General features: G+C 33.6%; 1 protein-coding gene across 4 annotated transcripts in view; it reads left to right on the top strand.

Annotated features, from left to right (window-relative positions):
- STPG2 (sperm tail PG-rich repeat containing 2) overlaps positions 1–16,181 on the top strand; it is a 608,618-nt gene that overhangs the window by 141,545 nt on the left and 450,892 nt on the right. For all 4 annotated transcript variants that reach the window (XR_012483169.1, XM_074273233.1, XM_074273232.1 and 1 more), the window contains one exon: positions 4,899–4,991. Coding sequence is in view for 3 of the 4 variants with exons in the window: in XM_074273233.1 (XP_074129334.1) it covers positions 4,899–4,991 (93 nt within the window). In the remaining variant the exon portion in view is untranslated. The remainder of the gene's footprint in view (positions 1–4,898; positions 4,992–16,181) is intronic.

Genomic DNA, 16,181 nt, shown 5'->3' with positions numbered 1-16,181 from the left:
AAAGCAGGTATATGCTAATTGTTCATTATTTTGAGTAGCCTGTCATCTAGCTTAAAAATAAGACGATTCACTAAAATGTGAAGGAATAGGAAATAAAAACATTACTCTTTACTATAAATATCTTGCATTTTATTTGTTGACTGAAGATGCATATCTATATAACTATGGTTATAACTTTTATCAGTATGTCAATTTACATAAAATTTCCTAAAATGAAAAGTAAAAATGAAAAATGCCTATCAACACATCAGAAGTTAAAGATTTCAAGAACTCCCTAGACCACATCACCCACATGTATAATAGTGTCAATAGAAATATTGCAAGGATAAGTTATTTTTATATTTCAGGAGATACCCAACTTCTAACTGAACATCATATGAATTATTTTGACTAAGATTGTCTAGATTTGTGATTTTTCACATAACAAAACTTCAGAAAAGATTAATTTTTCTGTTTTTGAATCAACACTTATAAAGGATATTAGGATAAAAATGCCAGTGAAAGCATTCTCAGTGTTTATAGTCTGAATAGAGGTGGATTTTAAATGTAAGCCATTTGAAGGGTGAATTACTTTAGGTTGTTAAAAACAGAATGGAGGTGGAGGATGTAACTACACTTTTACTGTATATTAATAATACACAAAACTTAAGAATATAGAATTCTAAAATATGAGTACTGAGAATAATAATGGTGAAATAATTTTTGAAAAGGTATAGGAAGTATATCTACTTAGAACTCATGCTATTTAAAAATTCGAATCATGCATAATGTATTTTAATATTTAGTTAAGAGTTATGACTAGACTGTATGATAAATCATGCAAGTTATGTTAAATCAAGAGAATATAGATTTCAACTAGAAGGATATGTGACCTCTTGGGTTTCCAATGATTGGCAGATATAGAGGGGCAAGATTGAGACAATGGCATTTTCTGGCTGTTATCCCCATCCTTTGACAAGTATATCAATATTAAATTAGATGTTAAGGGACATCATACAAATTAGTTTGAATTTAGGCAAATGATGAGAATAGATTTGGCTGTATCAAAAACACAGAGATAGTGCTCAGTTTATGCAGTGATGCTTTGGTATTAATATCTATGAACCCTATTTTTCAATACATTATCAATGATATTATTAAATTAAATTATGAGCATCTACTTTGATGAAATTTTCACTTAATAATGGGAATCGACTTAATTAACAACCTTTTTCTAATTTTGGTTTACATATTGATTTTTTTTTCCTGTGGGATCAGGATATGAAAGAATGGGCACAAATACCAATCAACATTTTAATTCCTCAAATGATCACTAAGCTTTGAATAATCATTCTTAAGTCATCAGGTAGAAAAATTGGGGGACTAATGGCACAAACAAAAAGAAATTCTTAGAATTAAGAGGCTAATTCTAAGAATTTCCCTTGACAATATGGTGTGGGATCTTTACCCTCCATGTGAAGATAATGGATTCATTCATTCAACTTGTCTTTGTTGAATTAATTCAACTAGCTTTACCATCCCTTTTAAATTCCTAGAAATTTATCTCAAACAAATAAAATTATATAATCTAGAAAAAGGAACTAATGCTTATCAAGAGACTCTATGATGTTGTGCAGTTGAAAATAGTGAACTTGGAGTCAGTAGGTTCCAATCTAATCTCAAATTGTTTTGAAGTCATGTCTCTTTCAAAATATCTAAAACAAAACTCATACTTTCCTCTCTTTGAATCTTCCTGGTACATTTCGGGAGATCACTACCTTTCCGTTCACTCAGAATTCCAACATTGGTATCACATTTGACTTTCCTATCTTTCTTATTCCATATATCGAATTAGTTACTTAATTTTATAATTTCTTTTTTCCGTAACATCTCTCACATATGCTGTCTTTTCTCCCCTTATTTCACCACCACCATATTTCAGGTCTTTTATCACCTTGTGACTGGACTATTACAGTAGTCTTGTATTTAATTTCCTAATGTAAACTCTCTCCTCTAATTATGTTGCACTTAGCTGCCAAAATGATTTCCCTAAAGTCTGTATCTGACCACATGTTCATATTCAGTAAATTCCAGTGATTCCTTGTTATCCAGGACCAAATATAAAGTCCCTTGCCATGCAAAACACTTCATAATTTGATCCTTTTTTATGCATTCTTTGATCCAGCTGTATAACACTGCTCAATGTTCCTTAAAGTTGATTCTATTATCTCCTAATTTCATGACTTTACACTGATTATTCTCTGTTTCTGAAATGCTATTCTCCCATTAGCTCCAAACCATAATTATGTTACTCTTGACATGATTATCCTCATCTTCTTTCCACCTGAACCTTGAACTCTTTCCCTGAAACTATTCTACATTCTGATAGGTGATTTTTCTGTCATATGTTGCTCAGAACGAGGCCCCCATTAATGTTCTCAACATTAGCACCAAACTATCACATAGTATCCAAACCCCTTTTCATCTTTCCTTTATGTGTTGTCTTCTATTAGACTGTAAATTCCTTGAGGAAAGAGATTGTTCTTGCTTGCTTACTTATAAATCCTCAGATTGATCAATCCATCCTTCTAACTATCTTAGAATTCTTGACTATCTTTAATTCTCAAATTAAGAGCCAACTCCTCCAAGAGGCATTTCCCAGGCTAGTGCCATATCTTCTTACATTATCTTTCATCTATTCAGTAGTAATCCTGTATGTTCTGATTTACAAATGTCATCTGCCTTATGAGAATGTAAACTGTTTGAGGGAAGGGATGACACTTATTTTTGGTTAGTATCTCTGCACCTAACATAGTGTTTAGCATATGGTAAATTAATAAATATCTAGTTGATTGGTTGACTGAAATAACTAACAAACTGGATAAAAGAATAGGGATACAATTTTTTTTTTTGGATAGGATACAACACTGAATAGATCTAAGTAAGATAAAATTTAAGAGAAATGTCTAAAATCTAAGTTAGATTTGGGAAAATATTATTAGGCTATTCTTTATATGAAAAAACCTGAGGTTTTTAAAGGACTGCAATTTCAGGATGAATCAATAACATACATAGTATCACTGCCAAGTGATGACCTTGGTCTACACTGGAGGAGATTCAGTGTCCTAAACATCAAAACAGATGATAGTTCTGCTGTGTGCTACCCTAGTCAGATTACATGTGGTATATTGTGTTTAGCTCTGGATAGCCTATTTCAAGAAGGATATTGATATGCCAGAGAATATTATGAGAAGGAACATGAATGAAGGACCTTGAGTTTAAGAAATAGTGCTATTTCTTGAAGAACTAGATATATTTATTTTTTAAAATAATATTTAAGACATAGTGATATTGCTTGAGGAACTAGAAATATTTGTTTATTTTAAAAAGTAGCATTTTATTTTTCCCCCAGTTACATGTCAAGAACATTTTTAGGATTCATTTTTTTTAGAATTGTCATTTTTATTATATTGGCTTATCCTACATATGAGCAAGTAATATTTGTATACTTGTTTAGATCTGACTTTATTTGTGTAACATTTATCTTCTTTCCCTTTTAAAAATGTATATACATAATTATCTAGTTTTATGTAAAATGTTTTTTACATTTGCTTTTAAAACATTGAGTTCCAAATTCTCTCCTCCCTCCCCATTCTATCCTCATTGAGAAGACACATGCAAAATTATAACATTCATTTTTACAAGATTTCAAGTTACAAATATTTCTCCCTTTCCATTTTCCTTCGCTTCTTCTGAAAATGGTAAACAATTTGATATAGTTTTTAAATATGCTACTATGTAAAACCTTTCCATATTAGTCAGAATTGTGAAAGAAGACACACATCAGAAGGGAAAACTTCATGAGGAAGAATAAAGTATGTGCAAAAAAATATGCCTTGATCTGCATTCAGAGTTCATAAGTTCTTTATCTGGGCATGGAGAGCATTTTCTTTCGTGAGATCTTTGTAATTGTCTTGGATTTTGTATTGCTGAGAAGAGCTGAGTCATTTATAGTTAATTATCACAGAATGTTCTTGGTTCTGCTTATTTCACTTAGCATCAGGGTATAGAGAAGAGAATCTATAGAAGAGAAGGCTACAGGATAGGAAAATTGTCTTCAAATATTTAAGAGGCTATAATGTTAAATAAGGACTACCCTTTTAAAGCACTTTAGGGTTTGCAGAGTGCTTTACAAAGATTATCTCATTTGACTCTTACAACAAACCAGGTAGCCATGGTTATTTTCATTTTACAGATGAAGAAACTTATCTGAGAAGAGTTAAGAAGAAAAACTGTGAAAACACAGCTTTATGCATTGGCTGAATTTCCTATTTTTAAGTTGAACACTCTGCACTACATAACTTTTCTTAATTGCACAGTATCACAGTTAATTTCCTATTTCTTCTTTTCTGTTCATTGACTGTGTATGTTTCACCTGTTGCTCATTCATGAGCTGTCTCCTATGTGGTTAATGATCTTGGTACTTCAAAGCTGCCAACCTAATGTTGATGATTATTAACTTTTGAAGTAATACCAAAGTACAATCAATTTCTAATTCTTTTAAACAATATATGACAAATAATTTCACTTGTCAGGGTAAATTTATTTTGACTTTCCTTTATATTCATAATTTTTAAACTTTATAGTTATGTAGACTCAGAGGAAACTTGGAGATCATGTCTTCTAACCTCCTTCATTTGCTTGTAGTTCCCTAAACCGAGACCTGTAGTGGTTTCATGACTTGCCTAAGGTCTCAGTGGCAGAACCATTTGTCTCCAGAAAATATCTTTATTTTCTTTGTGTTTGTCTTTTAGATTTTTCTTAGTAATACAACATTGATAACATGTAGCAGTATGATTAAAACTGATTTTTTTGCAGTTCATTTAAATTAATTTTAATGTATTCTTTGGAATTGACAGATTACAGAATTGCCTGAAGAATCATCCAAGAGAAGTAAGGATTCAATTGACTTGCTGTCAAATTTAGAAAGAGAAAGTAAATTCTTAGTTACGGTAAGATAACTATAAAAATTAAATCTGTAACTTAAAAAGTTGAGAGAAGGTGGTATACTTAATTCTAGAATTATGTTGGACCTACGGGCCTTTCTTTATCTGCTGCTCTTTGATATTTGCAGATTTCTTTACAATTGTAAAGAATTTTTCATACTCCAGAAGCCCAATATAAATTCACCAAGTGCTCTTCTGTGAGAGTGTTGTATGTGATAGATTCCATGATAAGGAATTACATATCCCTTGAAGATTGATCTAGTATAAGATCTAGTATATGAATGAGAAGATTTAAAATTTAATTCAAATCATCCACTAAGTTGAATTTCTTCAGTTTTCTTTTTATATCTATCCCTATTTCTATTTTTCTTATATGAAACCTAAAAAAAGACGTTAACATTTTTAGCCAGCTGCCTAATGCCTAGTAATTTATGGTGGATGAAAAAATTAATTGTTCAGGCTTTATAAGTTTGAAGTAAAAGAGAAATATCTGTTTAGCAGTCCCAAAAATGTCTTTACATTTTAAGAAAGTATACTGCATTTGCTAATTGTTTTGCTTGTATATTTATTAATGCATGCTTATGAATCTAAAGTATTGTGAAAGAGATAATAAATAACAAGCCTCTACCTGATGCCTATTCTGTATTTTGAATGCCTTTCTAGAAATACCCTTTCTTTGATAACTGTTACCCTCTTCCTCTTCATTTTTAGAGAGACCCTAGACACAAGCCATACCTAAACTTTGTTTTGAAGATTTTTTTTCCCTAGGGTTTTAATCTGAAATCAGGACAAAATTAAGTGGAGAAAGAAAAAGAAGCCTGATTATTCTCTTTGAGATCTCTTTCTTCCTCAAGTTAGTTTTCATTCATAAGACTGACACTTCTTGATCATTCAAGTATATTTCTTTAGTCATTTCAGGTTAGAATGATACTGGGTTGGGGCTGGGTCAGCTCCTCTTCCCTGAAGCAAGCATCAACCTTCCAGTGTGTAGGAAGCACTGACTGCCCTGATTCAGGTACATGGGAACTCATGAGCTCATGAGCTAAGGCTCAGAATATTACTTTTGCAAGTTCATTGTTTGTACATTGCCCAAGAAAGAAGCATGAAGGAAGAAGAAGGAAGCATGGGACTTAAACTTAAGTGAGCAGGCAAATGATTTCACTGCTTGATGCTTGAGCTCATCTTTGCTGAGGGAAGGGGACAAAGATAGAAATCCTTTTACTCTCATACTGGAAATCCAAGTCAGAGCTGGTGAAATCTGTAAGTCTTATGCTCATGTTTTTATTCCACAGAGAATCAGTCACGGATCATTTAATAATGGAGACTAAGGGACCAACCAGGAATTGCTATCATGCATATGACTTTTAGCCAGGGACTAGAGCATAACTCCTACAGAAATTAGTGCATTCTTAGTTTTATAGAAAACACTTAAAAAACCCTCTTGGAGGCTTTTACCCAGTTAAATGCTATCCTTTGTCCATGACCCCAGTTCTAGGTAGTAGTCTGGTGACCTGGAGGACTCCAGCACTCACTCTCCTTGTGAGTGCCTCCCTCAGTGATTTTTAGTAATGAACTTCAGTAAATTCCCAGAGGCATAATTCCTGGTAGTTCCCAAGTACTATTCAAATACTCTCAGCAGTCCATTGACAATCCCCAAATTGACAGTCTTTTGTGATAATCTAGACCTACCCAGAGCCTGTAGGTCTAGAGATTATATATTTTTACGAAGTTTTACAAATTCAATAAAGACTTATTTTATAAAATTTTTAGAGGTTACCATCTTCTAGGTCCTTGGAAGAGCACAAAGCAATTAGGAAAAACAATATTAAGTTAAAAATACAACTAATACAAATAAAAAAAGCAACATACTTTCTCCTATTCTTTCCACCCTTCATTCCCAATACTAGCTTCAAATGAGATTTTAAGTTACACAAGGTATTCTTAGTAAGGACTATTCATTTGGGATTTATTGGGAATCACTTTCTCATCTTCATGTAAAAAACCAAATAGTGTGAAAATTTCTCCCATGATTGCTTTGAGCATGTAGAGAAAATATTCTTCCAGTGGATTCTTAACAGTATATAAGGCAATACAAGTGGAGTTCCAGATAAAAATATATTTATCTCCAGTGAGACCGTGGAAAATTGTGGGATGTTTCAAATGGAGGTCTACTTGATAATACAGCAAGCAAATTATCCCAGAAAAAAATTAGAACAAACTCAAATGAGTCTTGAAAATGTGTGGACCTCCTCTAAGATGTGCCTTTTGGCCAAGATACTCTTCTCCCCAAAAGGGCTTTGATTCTGTCATTATGCAGTTTTACTCTTACTCCATAGAAGAATCCTGGGTAAAATCTATAAAATAGAATTTTATTCTGGCTTGTGTCTAGGATCTTCCCTAAAAGCATTATTGGCTGCATCCCTTCCAGGAAGGGTACTCGATTTCCAAACACCATAATGTCCACTATAAAAGTTTAAAAAAACAAAAAACAAAAAACAAAAACAAAAAAAACAACAAACACTCCTATAGTGACCTTCTTCCCCAAACCTCCAAAAAACAAACTATTGAGGAATGGTCCAAATTTATAGTCCAACATGGTAACCATCATTAATAAACATATTTAGAGAAAGTCTACTTGCAAAAAAAAAAGTTTTCTGCTCTATTTCTCAATTTTGGAGCTTTTAAAATATAGTAATGTATGCAGTGATATAATAATGTAGACAGTGATTCTGTAGACAGAATATTCATGGATTTCAAAATAGCAGAGATCAACAGTAGAATGTGGCTTTAACTCAACCTTAGTTTCCTCATCTGTAAAATGAAGGAGTTAGACTAAGTGATTTTTAATGTCTTTTCTGGATCTAAATCTGTGATCCTATCATATCATGAATATATTATCACATATATTACATTAAAAGACACTTTGGCTAAGATTTAAAAATATCTTTACTTCCTTGAGGTCTTTTGAATTATTAGGATTAAAATGAGAATTATGATTTCATTAAGAAATTATAATACTTCTCTTTCTATATTGGGACTTCAGATATTATTTCTGAAAGATCTGACAATTCAGGCAATAACTTTTAGTAATTACATTTGTAATATTGAATACATTCAGAAGCCAAGATTTTTTTCCCCCAAGTGCTATGGTATTGTATCTGTTTGTGATCACCCCAATGATTATCCAGTGACATACTGGTATGGGTAGATTAAAGCAAGCCATTTAGTGTTGTTATTTTTCTTTTTCTTTCCCCAAGCTTCTAGTGCAATGCTTAGAACATAAGTAGGTGCTTAAAAATGATTGTTGAATTTTGAAGTGATGCCATTTTGTAATATCAATTTATTATTGATTGTGGTTCATTATCTATCATTTCTTTAAGGATAATATAGATTCCTTTTTTCTCCATTGATACATATTTTTTATTACTTATTTTTTGTTAAAAAAATTAGCACTTAGTACATTCCTTGAATATAGCAGGTACTTAATAAACATTTATTGACTCATATGATTGCAAATCATGCTTTTTTAGATACAGCTTCCATTCCATATTTTATTCTAGCTATCCATTTTGATTTTATGTGTTTGTGATAGAGGAGGTATAGAACAGAAGAGAATGAGTGAAAAATCTTTATTAAATCCATGAATTGACAATGAAAGGATGTTTACTCCTCTAGAGTCTCAGAAAAAAGACAGGCTATGGAAGACACACCCTTCCTGACTTCTCAGAAAATGATGGTGAAAACACCATAAAAGGTCTCAGGAAGGGAGATGAAAACACCAAAGGGAAATGGGGAATCAACTCCAATTAGCAGGTTTCTGAAGGGTCTCACTTGAAATAGGTATACATAAATCCATCGACATGGGAGGTATTGCAATATAACACAGGCTAGTAGTGCTGTAACAAACAATATGAATCAACATGAGGAATTATACATGTCCATAAGTCCTAGAAATAATTCAAAACCAATCTATTGTCTGTTACTTCATGTGTCAGGGAATCCAACGATTCCTGCAAGTTTTGAAATCCTGTATCAGTCTTATCATGTGTTAGGGAATCTAGTGATTCATGATGGTTTTCAAGTCCTGCAACAGTCTTATCATGTCCAGTGATACCTGCTGGTTTTGAGGTTCTGCAACAGTCCCATTATCAGCCATGTTCTTTCAATGTCAGATGTTTCTTAGGTCTTCTCCTTTGTTTCAAGGTTTTTCTTATTTTCTGTCTCTCTCTGATGGACAAGGCAAATATGACTAATTGGCACCAATTTGATTCCTTCTCCATTTGTAGAGATACATGCAAACCCTCTCCCCCAAGCACCCAATCATTCACCACTTTCTGGATCTCAATCAACCTATCTGATCTCTTCCATTCACCACTTTCTGGATCTCTCCACATCACCTGGAGATTACATTGGAGCTGCTCACACTGGACACTGCCCTTCTGTTGGATTAAAAAGCCTATATTCTCCCCAATTGTAATCTCTTTCTGCCATTGGATCATTTTTTGTCTGATTGATTGTATCAGAGTATTGAACTTCTAAAGATTCTCTGGGTATAAACTTGGCTGCCATCATGCCCCGTCTGTTCTTGGCCTAGGGTCCTGGAGCTGGACTCCATCTTTCATTTCCCAGGGTCAATTTATAGTCTGAGGCCCAATGGAAGCATTTTGTACAAGGGGTTTTGGGTCTTTTTCTCTCATCCTGTCTTCTCACTCTGTCTCTATGCCAACATTAAGCTTTCAATGCCCTACTTTACCACATTGAAAGCATTGATGAGTCTCTCTGGAAGTCCCTTGTCAAAAGGGACCCTGTCTTCCCATGTTCTGCATCATAGCCTGGGTATAAAAGGTATTTGTGTCCATTGTGGCACAACATCTTATGATCTCCTCTAAAGGAGCATCCTTGTGTAATCCTAGTATAATTCTTCTGCAAATATTGTTAGCATTTTATTTAGCAAGTTGTTTTATCATAATACCTGTAGCTGCATTTTCTCCAATAATTCATATGACAGCTGTTTGCAGATGTTCCACAAAATCAGCAGAGCGTTCATTTGGACTTTGCTCTATTTTTGTGAAGGCTTTCCCTCTATCTTATTTTCCTTGGAGGGAGCCTCATACTTTGATAGCAGAAGCAGCATTTGCTCATATGCTATGGGGTTATTAATCTGTGCTAAAGCATCTGCATACTGACCTTTACCTGCTAGTCGGTCAAAAGTGATTTTAACTCCAGTTTGCTTATTTTGTTGGTCTTGTGTTCTAAATAGTTCACTATACTTAGAATGCCACAACAAGTTTTGTCCATGTTCTAAACATGTCCTTGCTATAGATTTAAAATCACTAGGGTTTAAAATTTCATAAGCCAAATTCTCTAATACCATCTTATGGTATTATATGATGTAGCCCCATAAAGAGTGCAACCCTTTTTTTTTTTCAGATCCTTGATTTTTTTTCCAGATCAAAAGGAGTGTATCTTCTCCTTTCTTGACCTGAAGAGTCAAACTCTTCAATAACAGGGTATGCTTCTATCAAATCATATATATCCTGCCCTTCTTTTTTAGTTTTAACTAATGCCTTTTGTAATCTTATCATGGTTGGTACTGATTGTGTCACTGCCCCTCCTCCTCCTCCTTCTCCCTCCACTCATGAAAGATTATTTGAGGGGGGAAGGTCAGGGGATGGAGAATACCCTAATGGCTCCTGTTGTGAAGCACCACACTTTAATTTCATTGTACAGAATTGTACTAACTCCTTTCTTGTCTAATTATTTATGCTTTTCACTTAGTTTGTCAGTATCCTTCCCCTCTTGCACTTTCTTCTTTTCCCTTAGTCTAATCTTATGTAATTTCCTAAAGCCAATTGTATGAAGTTTTATATATACATATATAATGTTTCTTTAGAAATTGAGTCAGGATCATTATCATTATAATATTCACTTAATTTCTCTCCTACTAGTTTTCACTTGTCTGGCTCTAATTTTTCTTCCTTTGTGAACCAAGGAGACGAGTACTGTAATATTTCTAAAAGTCCAGTGATCTGCTCCCAAGTTATAATCAAATCTTGGTTTTTTATCAGTCTAACTATGCTTTTGACACATTTTCCTTGTGGTGGAGGAGGCTCCTTTCTAAACATTTCTCCCATTTCAGCTGAAATACTAGTTTAGCTCTTTACCAAGTTTCCTTCTTGTCTGTTTTTGTACCCATCCTAATTTCTGGGTCACAGATATAGGTCCTTAGCCCCACATTGGGAGCCAAAATGTAGTGATCCAGTTGGTTTTCTGGAGGTCTCTGGAACAGTCTTCCTTTTGGCAGTGTAATTACCAGGAGAATAACCTAAATCCTTTATTATCTCTTTCACAATCTAGTTTCCTTGCCTGGGGCCTAGGCTAGCTTTATTGGAGGCCTGGAAAATAGGTTGAATAGAAATCGTTTGGAAATCACTGAGCTACCTGTAACTCATAAAAAAAGAACCTTAGACATTATATTTCAAGAAGGAAAACTTTCCAGATATCTTAGAAAAGTGGAGGTTGAAGGAATCCATAAGTCACTGTTTGGGAAAAACAAAAAACAAATATTATATCTCAAATTCAGAACTCCAAGTCAAAGAGAAAATACTGCAAGCATCCAGAAAGAATTTGTGTATGGTGGAGCCACAGTAAAAGTCACACAGAAATTAGCAGTTACCAGAATAGCAAAAAAGAAAGAGTGGGATGTGATACTACAGAAAGCAAAGGCCTTAGAATTACAAGCAAGAAAAATCTACAGAGGAAAATGAAAATTTTATGAAATAGAGGACTCTAGGAAATCCTGATGAAAAGACCACAGCTGAATATAAAATTAAACATTCAAATGATGGACTCAAGGGAGGTATAAAAAGGTAAACAACTAAAAATTGTAAGGTACAGATCAAAAAAATAAAAACAAGATTAAATTTTATATTCTTATATGAGGGAGCTAATGTATGTAACCTCTCAGATCACCAGGCAGTTTAGAGGGAGTCTAATTAGACAGAAGGCCTGGATGTATATTTGGATGTTCTTAGGGGAGGGGAGAAGAAGGAACCACTGGATGATGGAGGAAAGAAGAGGGAGAATGGAAAAATTACTTTTCCTAAATGGAGCATGCAAGAAAGAATTTATATAATGGTGGTGTCAGTGGAATTGGGTGAACAGACCACACTTGAATCTTATTCTTATCTCAGCTAGTTCAAGAAGAAAGGAATGGGATAGGCACAGTTGGGTACAGAAATTCATCTTACTATGTCAGGGAAGTAGGAAGGGAGGGAAATAATAGACAATGTGGTAGAAAAGAATAGGAGTGGTTGAGGAGAGTAGTGGTCTGAAACAAAAGAGATTCTTATAAGAGAGAATAAGATGAAAGGAAATACATAACTTTGACTATGAATGTAATGAATGTACACTTAAAGTGCAAGAGAATAGCAGAACAGAGTAGAAACCAGAATCCAAAAAATATATTGTTTTCAATAAACATATTTTTAAAACAAAAATGTAGACACAGTTAAAATAAGGGACTGGAATAGAATCTAATGTGCTTCAAGTGATATAAAAAAAAAGATAGGGATAGCAATCATGGTCTAAAACAAAACACAAGCAAAAATAGACCTAATTAAAAGACAGGGAAACTGCAGTTTTGCTAAAAGATTTCATAAGCAATAAATTAATATCATCAAATGGCCTAGCATGTAAATTCTTTTTAAAATTTTTTATTATAGCTTTTTATTTACAAGATATATGCATGGGTAATTTTTCAGCCTTGACAATTGCAAAACCTTTTGTTACAATTTTTCCTCTCCTTCCCCCCACCTCTTCCCCCAGATGGCAGGTTGATCAATACATGTAAAATATGTTAAAGTATATGTTAAATACAATATATGATACATGTCGATAAAGTTATTTTGTTGTACAAAAAGAATTGGACTTTGAAATAGTGTACAATTAGCCTGTGAAGGAAATCAGAAATGTAAGTGGACAAAAATAGAGGGATTGGGAATTCTATGTAGTGGTTCATACTCATTTCCTAGAGTTCTTTTGTTGGGTGTAAGTTCAATTCATTACTGCTCTATTGGAACTGATTTGGTTCATCTCATTGTTGAAGAGGGCCACGTTCATCAATCAGAATTGATCATCATATAGTATTGTTGTTGAAGTATGTAATGATCTCCTGGTCCTGCTCATTTCATTCAGCATCAGTCCATGTAATTCTCTCCAGGCCTCTCTGAAATCATCCTGTTGGTCCTTTCTTACAGAACAACAATATTTCATAACATTCATATACCACAATTTATTCAGCCATTCTCCCATGGATGGGCATCCACTCAATTTCCAGTTTCTGGATACTACAAAGGGGCTGCCAGAAACATTCTTGCACATACTGATCCCTTTCCCTTCTTTAAAAATCTCTTTGGGATATAAGCCCAGTAGTAACACTTCTGGATTAAAGGTTATGCACTGTTTGATAACTTTTTTAGCATAGTTCCAAATCGCTCTCAAGAATGGCTGCATGTATTTACAGTTCCACCAACAATGTGTCAATGTCCCAGTTTTCCCACATCCCCTCCAACATTCCACATTATCTTTCCCTGTCATTCTAGCCAATCTGACAGGTAGCATATAAATTCTCAAAGGAATAGTTAAATTACTTACAGAAGGAAATAGACAGTAAAACAAATATTTAGGGATCTCAACGTACCCTTCGAACTTTAGAACTTTTGATGTGATAGCTATCTGGAGAATATTGAATAGAAAAAAGGATAACTATTTCTTATCCATGGCCTCTTCACAAAAATTGATTATATATCAAGGCATGCAAACCCCATAAAAATGTAGAAAGTTAGAAATATTAACTGCATCTTTTTTCCTAATCATAATATAATACAATTTATTTTCAATAGACTATATGACAATTCTAAAGAATGGATGGGTAAAAGAACAAATCATAGAAACAATAAATAATTTCATTAAAGATAATGATACAAATGAAACAACATACCAAAGATATGTGGCACACAGCCAAAGTCGTATTAAGGGGAAAATTTATGTTTCTGAACTCTTACATCAATTAAAGATAAAAAGAGCAACAACTTGAAGATATATCCTCAAATTAGAAAAAAAAATTAAACACCAAAATAGGGATCCTAAAAATCAGAAGAGAAGTTAACAAAATGGAAACTAAAAACCCAACAAAATATTGAGCTAATAAATAAAAGTAGGAGTTGTTTTTAGAACAATGACTAATAATTAATTGCTGACTGATTTGACTTACAAAAAAGAGAACCAAATTACCAATATCAAAAATGAAAAACGTAATTTCATTACCAATGAAGATGAAATAAAATTAATTATTGTGAGATATTTTGCCCAAACTACATGCCAATAAAACTAACAATCTAAAGGAAATGGATGATTCTGAGTCATGACAGAGGATGATTGTCTCTGAGAGCACCAATTGTGGTTTGAATCAGCATAGCTATGCATCTGATGATGCAGAAGAGCATCAGCCAGATGGCTCATTTTTTTTTTTTTTCTCAGGAAGGAAATATCAGGAGAGTACAAATCATGAAATCAGCTCTGAATTCAACCCACATCACTCCCAGAATGGATGATGCTCTTCAAATTCTCATGCTCTTCTCAGGTGGAAGAGAAGGGTTGGGGTGGGGAGGTAGAAACATATACATATAGAAAGAAAGACAGGGAAAAACAGAGAAGCAGAGACAGAGAGAGGGAAAGGGAGAAGAAAAGGGAGAGAGAAATATAAACAGGGGGAAAATAGGATGGAAGAAAATACATAGCAAGAAATCATAACTGTGTGGTATGGCAAATCCTAATTAACAATACACAGTGATGTCTCAAGTGAAGAATAGAAGTGTTTATTTAGGATCTCATGAGAAACAGGTATTCATTCACTAACTGGGGTTCTCCAGTAAAGAGAAGATCACCCCCTCAGAAATCAGAGGGGATTATATAGTCACAAACCATAAGAATCCATGACACCCCCCTTATCGCTCAATTCTCACTTCCCCACTTAGTGACACAAATTTGCCAAATTCCACTCAGGCCCATATGGTCAATTTTGCTGTTTGAAGGTAAAGGTAAGCTTATGGATTTATGGTGGTCAGTTTCACAAGGTTACAACTGTTTACTTGAGCCAGTATGAGCACCCTATTTCATTTTCCCAAATCTCTCAGATAAACTGCATTCAAGTTATAGCTTCAATCTACCTTAGTTAATAATTTTATAAGAAACCATATAATCCCCCACAATAAGGAGATTTGTTTAAAGATAAATAATCCATTAAGCTAGAATACCCAAGGAGACTTAGTTTATCTCAGGCTTCCTCAATCAACAAATAGAGATTAGCCAGTTTCCAGACCTCCCAGAATATCTCCAGGACATTAAATAGTTAAATTCTTCTCTAAGTAGTTAAGTAAAGGTCCAGGATATTTCTACTAGATATACTACTACTAGAAGATATACTACTATCTACTAGAACCTCAGATATTTCTACTAGAAGAACAAATCTTTTGTTCTCCTTCTGAGACCCTTAATGATTAAGTCCTTTGAAACTGGGTCCAGAACGATTAAGTGACTATTCTGAGAAGTCCTCAATTTTCCATTATATTCATAACTTGACTGTGAATGGAATGAATTCACCCCTAAAACGAAAGCAAATAGCAGTTAGTGGATTAAAAAAGACAGAATCTTACAATATGATTTTTATAAGAAATATCCTTAAAAAAGAGAAAAAGACACACACAGAGAAAAGATAAAAGTGGTGGGGCAGTATCTATTATGCTTCAGCTGAAGTAAAAAAAAAAAAGAAGGGGTCACAATCATGATCTTTGACAAACAAAATTATATCTAATTAAATGATATAAAGAAGAAAATACATCTTGATAAAAATAATACAGACAATGAATTAATGCCAATAAATTAAACACATACGCACCGATTAGTATATGGTAAGAAATAGATAATAAAATCATACTAGTGATCTCAATTTTTCCTTCTCAAGATTAGATAAATCTAACCACAGAAATAAACAAAAAGGAAGTTAAAAATATGAATAGAATTTTAGCAAAGTTAGATATGATAGACTTGTGGAGAAAATTTAATGGGAATAGAAAAGAATTCGACAGTACAGAGCACCTACACACAAACTGAGCCTGTATTAGGGAATAAAAACCT

Source organism: Sminthopsis crassicaudata, chromosome 6 (assembly GCF_048593235.1).
Source record: "Sminthopsis crassicaudata isolate SCR6 chromosome 6, ASM4859323v1, whole genome shotgun sequence".
In the NCBI taxonomy this organism is placed as follows: Eukaryota; Metazoa; Chordata; class Mammalia; order Dasyuromorphia; family Dasyuridae; genus Sminthopsis; species Sminthopsis crassicaudata.
This window is presented reverse-complemented; position numbering and strand designations above follow the sequence as displayed.